At 52.5% G+C, this 7,975-nt stretch overlaps 1 protein-coding gene across 1 annotated transcript in view; it reads left to right on the forward strand.

Moving 5' to 3' along the window:
* LOC144577181 (uncharacterized) overlaps positions 1 to 6,904 on the forward strand; it is a 90,955-nt gene extending 84,051 nt beyond the window's left edge. Inside the window, exons 5-9 of the mRNA XM_078333085.1 lie at positions 1,493 to 1,578; positions 2,824 to 3,025; positions 3,789 to 3,898; positions 4,105 to 4,221; positions 6,207 to 6,904. Coding sequence (XP_078189211.1) covers positions 1,493 to 1,578; positions 2,824 to 2,859 — 122 coding nt within the window. The 3' untranslated portion in view covers positions 2,860 to 3,025; positions 3,789 to 3,898; positions 4,105 to 4,221; positions 6,207 to 6,904. The remainder of the gene's footprint in view (positions 1 to 1,492; positions 1,579 to 2,823; positions 3,026 to 3,788; positions 3,899 to 4,104; positions 4,222 to 6,206) is intronic.
* Positions 6,905 to 7,975: the final 1,071 nt, after the last annotated feature.

The raw sequence follows: 7,975 nt of genomic DNA on the forward strand, positions 1-7,975 counted from the left end.
GCATCGGCTCTGTGTGCCTCAGTTTCCCCAGCTGTAGAATAGGGACCGGACCCACATCATGGGGAAAAGGCTCCACGTAATACAAGTTCCTGCTCCTGCCGCCTTGCGGTCAGAATGTAGGCTGAGGAAGGGAAGAGCTCCCAGGGCGGGGCTTTGGCTTGTTGAACAATCACCTGCCTGGTTATTCGCCTACCCGGTGATTGGAATCTCGTGGGGATACCAAAAAATGGATTTAAATGGCAGTGAGGGTGTCGAAGCTGCTTCCTTCCCCCAGCTGCAGGTCCTCTGGGCTCCCTAAAAGGTAAGCGAGTCCACCTGCCCGTCCCCCTCAGTGGCCCATCAACAACAGAGCGTGCAATATTTCTCTTCCCACTTCACCCCCACAGGAGCCGAGATCTCCCTGATCATTCAGATCTCTCAGGCTTGACCCTACTGTACATATTGAGAAAGTTCCAGTCCTCCCCTCAACTGTAGAAATTTCCTAGACCTGTCTGTCAGGCACACTGGCTTATGCCTGTAATCTCAGCACTTTGGGCAGATCACTTGAGGTCGGGAGTTCGAGACCAGCCTAGCCAACATGGTGAAACACTGACTCTACTAAAAATTTAGAAATCAGCCAGGCATGGCAGTGAGTGCATGTAGTTCCAGCTACTCTGGAGGCTGAGAAAGGAGAATCACTTAAACCCAGGAGGCAGAGGTAGCTGGGAATCGAAATCGTACCACTATACTCGAGCTTGGGAAACAGAATGACATTCTGTCTCAAAAAAACAAAAGAATTTCCTACACCTTCCAGCTGCTATTTTTTGCATCCAGACACAGAGTCCCCATGCTGCCCAAGACCCAGGGGGCAGATCAGACATGACATAAGATATCTGTGTCATCAAAATAGGGCAGCTTGTTTCTGTCCCGGCATCACCCACCACCTCCGCTGTCATGTCAGCCTCTGTGCTCCTCCAGCTCATTATGGGATTTTCTAGAACAAGGACAGCCCTCCCCAAGATGCACCCCAATGCTCTCCATGGTAGAGCTCTTCCTGCAGACCTCTGAGCTCCCCCTCTGCAGCCAAAGAAAGCACGGCTCAGCAGCTTGTCCTGTGGGTTCCCTCTAGGAACTACTCAGTGGTGGTGACGCAGCTGCTGCCTGGGGGCGATGTGGTGTGGGGGTGGGGGACTGGCTACCTGATGAAGGAGAAGCTGCCGTGGCCACTCCGACAACTGTCCAGGGCCAACATGCCATCCGAGTTCTACCGGCTCAGGTGCCGCCTGCTGCAGGGTCTCTGGAGGAATGAGTCCTGCCCCGGGCTGTGCCACCCTACTCCCTGGGAGCCCCCACCCCGTGGGCACAACAGCAGGGCCATGCAGGGGCAGGGACTGTGGGGGCACAGGGAAGCCTGCAGAGGCCTGTGGCATTACCGTGCTAGTCCCAGAGCTTATTGGACTTTCCAAGGTCCTATGGGACTAGGGCTGAGGCTGCACATCCTGCTTTTCTCCAGATTATATGACCTTGCCCAGCAGTGCAGCTAAGGGCGGTGCTGGGATGACGAGCTCTGGGCTCCCGAGAAGCTTGCCTGTGGCTCAGGTGAGTCTGCTAACATCCGTGGACTCAGCTTCCTTTACTGTGAAATGCAGGTAACCACGTGGCTTACTCACGTGGGTAAGGAGCATGTATGGTTTTTAATGCACGAGGAAGCCCCTCATGTCCGTGTGGGAGCCACCGTACCCAGGCTTGGCAAGTAGCGGTTTATCGGTGTGCGACTCACATGGAAGTCTACGGCTCCATAGAAGCGTGGGTGTAGTCAGGTCAAAGCAGCACGCTGATCTTGTAAAAAAAAAAAAAAAAAAAAAAAAAACAGCCTGGTCTTGAAGTCCTGTGCGTGTGACCATGGGCTTCTCTGTGCCCCTCAGTTCTGACAGCTGACCACGGGGCCGGTAGCGCCTCCTTTGGGATGCTGGCCCTGGCCAACAGGTGTCTGGCTGTGCATTATGGATGGTGCTTTCCTACCATGGGCACGAACACCCCCAAGGCACAGCTCAGGGGCTACACTGGCTGGACTGGTCAGACCTGTTCCTTCACAGGCCATCTCTTCCCTACCATGAACAGGGCTGGTCTGCAGGACACCAGTGTCATGTTTGAGGTAGCCGTTGGCCATCCACTTAAACGGTCAATGTTTTTTCCCCACCTGAGCAGCTTCCTTGAGATTAAATGGATGACTTGTATAATTTTTTTTTTTTTTTTGAGACTAGGTCTCACTCTGTTGTCATGGTTGGAGTGCAGCGGTGCGCTTTCAGCTCCCCGCACCCTTGACCTCTTGGGTTCAAGTGATCCTCCTTCCTCAGCCTCGCAAAGTGCTGGGATGGCTTAGCACCACCGTGCCCGGCCGATGTGTGAATTTTAAGTGCACGATTCATTGGCTTCCAGTTTATTCAGAGTTGTGCATGTCTTACCACAATTGTTTTTAAAAGCTACCAGTCTGCCTGCTGTGTCCATGGCTGTGCCTGCTCTGGACATCCGATGTAAACAGAAGGATGACCATGTGGCCTCTGAGCCAGGCTATGTTACTTAGCACAGCAGTTTTGTAGTGGGTCTGGGGACTCCATTCCTCGTTAGGGCTGAATCGGGCCATAGCCCTTCAGCTCACGTCATCCTGAAGCTGGTGGGGGATCACTGGGCCTCTGGCTGCCGCACCAGGGGAGGGGGACTCCTGGCCTCAGGGCAGGCCAAGCCAAGGCTCTAGGCAATGGGGTACCCAGAAGGCATCGTGCTCCCACTGCGGTGGGTGGATCTGGCTCCACTCAGCGTGCCTCTGTGGCTGCTTCTCCCCAGACCACGCCCTGGTTGCCGGGGCCCAGCACGTGGTGACTTTTGACGGCCGGGTGTGGGACCTCAGCGTCCAGTGCAGCAGCATCCTCCTGTCCCAAGACTTTGCTCACAGCACATTCTCACGGATGCTGAGTCGGACAGGCTTGGGGCTCATGGCCCTGACCTTGGAGCTGAACCATGTGACCTCATCTACTCCAGCCTTTAGGTAAGGAGGAGAGGCCCAAGCTTTCCCTGGAGACCTATGCCTGTGGCAGGTTGCCTGGGGGATGGCACTTTGAAGCTCGTCCCCTGGCTGTCAGTCATCCCTCCTGCCCACTTCCTCCGGTCCACAGGCCTACAGGCTGTACAACTCCTCCATGCCACGGGATAGCCGTCCAGACCTCCGGCTGCCTTTTGCCATGAAAAGGAGGGAGGTCCCCAGGATTGAGCCGGCCAGTGAGGACGGGGTCTCCATGTCCTGTGACATGGCCACCGGCCTCTGCAGCCTGACTGTGCACCTGTGGCACCACGGTTAATCTGGGCCCTGGCAGAGTTGGCCCCACCATCAAAATCCTGTTCGGGATGCACCATTCTCAGCTTCCAGTGCAACAGGTCCCCGAGCTGTAGGCAGCCACTGTGGTTGAGAGGCTGGCACCAAGGCCCAGGCTTTCTTCCCGCATCCCTTGGATATATGGCTCCAAGGTGGAGTTGGCCTTTCTGTGGTCCCTCTGCCAAAGAACACAAAGGGCAGGCCTGGATTCTGGCCACTCGTGCTGACGATGTGGAGAGGGGATGGGGGGACACATGCTGTCCTCAGTCTCTGTGCTTTCTCTCCTTCTTCTGATGAGGGTTTGGGGCCAGAGCTCTGGGAGTCTGGGGTGGAGGGATTTTACCAATCCTTCGTGTGCCTGAGGCTCATCTCTCATCCAGGACCCCTGGTGGAGGATCAGGGGCTCTCAGGATCACCTCATCTTTCCTCCTCCCCACAGGCATATCCGCTGGCCTCCTGGACACCAGCGACAACGAAGCAGGAACTGATCTGATGTTGTCGGACGGCTCTGTGGCTCAGAGCCTGGAGGAGCTCAGCCCGGCCTGGCAGGTGAGCAGGTGCACCTGCTTTTCTTCCCTCCGGCTGAGTGTCTCGAGGGCCGCTCACTGCAGAGTCCCAGGAGCGGCAGGTGGCCTGCCGGCTCTGCAGTGGTCTTTGCAGACCCAGGGTTGGGTGGAGTCTCCCGCTAAGGCCAATGTATGTGGGGGAGCCACATGGTTCAGCTGCATGCATGAGTCTTGCGTCTGTCCCACCAGGTGGATGGTGACTGCAGGGCCACCGAGAAGCCTGAGCCGACCTGCCCAGGACAGAGCCCCGCCCACCGGGCCTTCTTTCAAGACCCCTCATCCAGCTTGGGGAACTGCTTCCGGGTGGTGAGTGTGAGCCTGTGCCCTGGAGCACAGCAAGCTCTTTCCCCAATCTACCCTGGGTATTGGCATGGAGCAGAGGCCTAGGCTAGAGACAGTGACTGGGTGGCCCTGATTTCAGATGGAGCCTGCACCATTCCTTAGCCTTTGTGTGCAGGACTCCTGTGGCACCTGGGAGCTCCAGCCTGCCTGTACTCTGGCAGCCACCTATATCGACCTCTGTGCCTGCAGCTTCGTGTCCCTGACCCTCCTCCACAATGCGGTAAAGTGTCCCATCTGGCGGGCACTCTGCCCCCTGTCTGGCATCTGCCTTCCAGCCAGAGGGAAAACCTGTCTCTCTCTCTCTCTCTCTCTCTCTCTCTCATCAGAAAGAGCAAATAATTGTCATTTAAGGAGCTAAGAGTCAAAACAAATCATTTAAGGCCTGATACAGCCTGGATGTGTGTCTCCTCCAAATCTGATTATTGTTAGAGGGTGTACATCCCTCATGGATGGTTTAGCATCCTGCGTTTGGTGAAGTGTGAGTTCTTGCTCTATTTGTTCAACTGAGAGCAGTTTGTTTATAAAGAGCCTTGCCTCTCCTCTCTCTCTTTGCACACACTCCCATTTCTACCACGATCATAAGCTTCCCAAGGCCTCACCAGAAGGCAAGCAGATGCTGGAGCTGTGCTTGTACAGCCTGTAGAACTGTGAGTCAATTATATGTCTTATTTATGATCTACCCAGGCTGGAGTGCAGTGGCACAATCTCTCTTTCACCTCCCAGATTCAAGCAATACTCCTCCCTCAGCCTCCCAAAAATACCGGCAGGTATTTTTGTAGAGATGATGTTTTTCTAAGTTGTCCAGGCCGGTCATGAATTTCTGACCTCTGGTGATCCACCTCCCTCAGCCTCCCAAAGTGCTGGATGACAGGCGTGAGCCACCACGCCCAGCCTCACGAGGGATTTGAATGTCCACTATCGTTTAGGGAAAATGCTCAGCCCCCGTTTTTCCTCTGCTCTCCTACTTCAAAAATCATCATCCACACAGAAGATGACTTCTATGAGCAAACGTGTGGGGATTCGTCTCCACTACCAGGGCGGACCTCTAATTCAGTTCTGACACTAGCTACCTTGAGATCCTTCAGCCAGCGCCACATACAATCGCCACAGCCAGAGCCCCATTAAAAGGGCATAAATGTCAGTTTCAACAAGAGGAGTGGACTTCCAAGGGCTACAGATGCCAGAATTCGTGGCTGCCATCCGTAGACATTTAAAACTTAATCGGAAAATATAACAAAGGGAGGATGAAATGAGATGATCCAACTCGTCTCAAAGAAACGACAGGCCAGGTGTGGCGGCTCATCCATGTAATCCCAGCACTTGGGAGGCTAAGATGAGCGGACCACCTAAGGTCAGGAGTTTGAGACCAATCTGGCCAACATGGTGAAAACCCATGTCTACTAAAAATACAAAAATCAGCCAGGAGTGGTTGTGTGTGCTTTTAATCCCAGCTACTCAGAAGGCTGAGGCAGGAGAAATGCTTGAACCCAGAAGGTGGAGGTGGCAGCGAGCCAAGATCTTGCCACCGCACTCCAGCCCGGTGACAGAGTGAGAGTCTGTTTAAAAAAAAATTCCAGAATAAAAACAGAGAGGATCCAGGATCCTTCGAGTCTGGAGGCACAATCCGCAAGACAATAAATCCATCCGTACCTAGACCCATTCAACACAATTGCAGAAACGACAAAGGAAAGGTCCTAAAAGCTACTGAAGAGGGTGGAAAGAAGCAAGAACATGTTGACAATTGCTTTCCCACCGGCAGTAACAGAAGACAGTGGAGTAACAGAAAGTAAGCATGAGATTAGAGATGATCCCCAGGTCAACTATTGCTGAATGAAATAACCTCTCAGCACTGATCTGTCTAGGATCTCTTTACCACAAACGAACACTAACTCAATGGACACATCCACTTGTTTATTTATGTACTGTGTGTGTCTGCTTTCCTGCTATAGGGGCCGAGTATCTACAAGGGAGACCACATTTTTGCCCTGTGAAAGACTCAATTCGGAGGATGAAAAGATAAGCTACAGATTGGGAAAAATGTTTACAAACCACCTATCAGACCAAGAACCCATCTCCAGAGACTCATCTCTACAATACATAAATAACTCAAATCTCAAAAGTAGGCCACAGTTGTATTCCCAGCACTTTGTGAGGCTGAGGCGAGATGGCTCGAACCCGGGAGCTCAAGGCTGCAGTGAGCTATGACTTCACTCCCGGATGCATGACAGAGTGAGAGCTCATCTCACAAAACAAAACCTCCAAAGTAAAAAATGGGAAATAAACACATCAACCATGTTTGCACTCCCAGTCATAGAGAAACAAGGTAGCGCTACATATCTGAGCTCCAGTGAGTTCCATCACGGGTCGGTGAGTCGCAGGGACTCTGCGGCATAAAGCATCAGTCGAACATCCAAACGGCCAGGTTGTGATGACAGCATCCACCAATGAGTGCACTATAAAAAGCACTGTTCTAGTACCAAAACGGTGGTGGCTGCTGTTCTCAGCAGCTATCCTTAGGCTTAGAGGCAGGAATCGAGGTCACGGTCTACCAAACAAATCCTCTCAGAAAAGAGCATCGTACTCCTGAAGTGCCAAGACAGGAGGTGGTGTGGCTCCACGGGAATTTTGGAGAATCTGGGAATCAAGTAGAAGCACTCATTGTTCTGACCATGTAAATACAAAACTGTCAGCTAGTTCATCCATAAACAGAACGTCTGGGATGACAGGCATCTCATAAGATTTAGGGTGGCAATAAAGAATTGTCTGCAGTTAAGGTCCTCGGTCTCCCTCTTTGGGTCCGTCTGTTTGTTTGATTATTTCTTTCTTCCTTTATTGAGATGCAGTCTTGCTCTGCTGCCCAGGTTGAAGCGCCGTGAAGCAATCTAACCTCACTAAAACTGTCTCCTTTCAGGTTCCAGCAATTCCCCTTCCTCAGTCTTCTGAGGAGCTAGGATTACAGGTAAGTGACAACATGTCTAGCTAATTTTTTTTTTTTTCAGTCTAGACGGGGGTGAATCATGTTGTCCAGGCTGGTCTCAACCATCAGATCTCATGATCTGTGTGCCTCGACAACCTATACTACTGCGGTTGAAGGTGAGAGCCATGGAGTATAGTTAGGCTTAGGCTTGGTTAGGGTTAGGGTTAGGGTTAGGGTTAGGGTTAGGGTTAGGGTTAGGGTTAGGGTTAGGGTTAGGGTTAGGGTTAGGGTTAGGGTTAGGGTTAGGGGGTTAGGGTTAGGGGGTTAGGGTTAGGGGGTTAGGGTTAGGGGGTTAGGGTTAGGGGGTTAGGGTTAGGGGGTTAGGGTTAGGGGGTTAGGGTTAGGGTTAGGGTTAGGGTTAGGGTTAGGGTTAGGGTTAGGGTTAGGGTTAGGGTTAGGGTTAGGGTTAGGGTTAGGGTTAGGGGTTAGGGGTTAGGGGTTAGGGGTTAGGGGTTAGGGTTAGGGTTAGGGTTAGGGTTAGGGTTAGGGTTAGGGTTAGGGTTAGGGTTAGGGTTAGGGTTGGGTTAGGGTTAGGGTTAGGGTTAGGGTTAGGGTTAGGGTTAGGGTTAGGGTTAGGGTTAGGGTTAGGGTTAGGGTTAGGGTTAGGGTTAGGGTTTTAGGGTTTTAGGGTTTTAGGGTTAGGGTTAGGGTTAGGGTTAGGGTTAGGGTTAGGGTTAGGGTTAGGGTTAGGGTTAGGGTTAGGGTTAGGGTAAAAAAAAGGGTTAGGGTTAGGGTTAGGGT

Source organism: Callithrix jacchus, chromosome 7, assembly GCF_049354715.1.
Source record: "Callithrix jacchus isolate 240 chromosome 7, calJac240_pri, whole genome shotgun sequence".
NCBI lineage: Eukaryota > Metazoa > Chordata > Mammalia > Primates > Cebidae > Callithrix > Callithrix jacchus.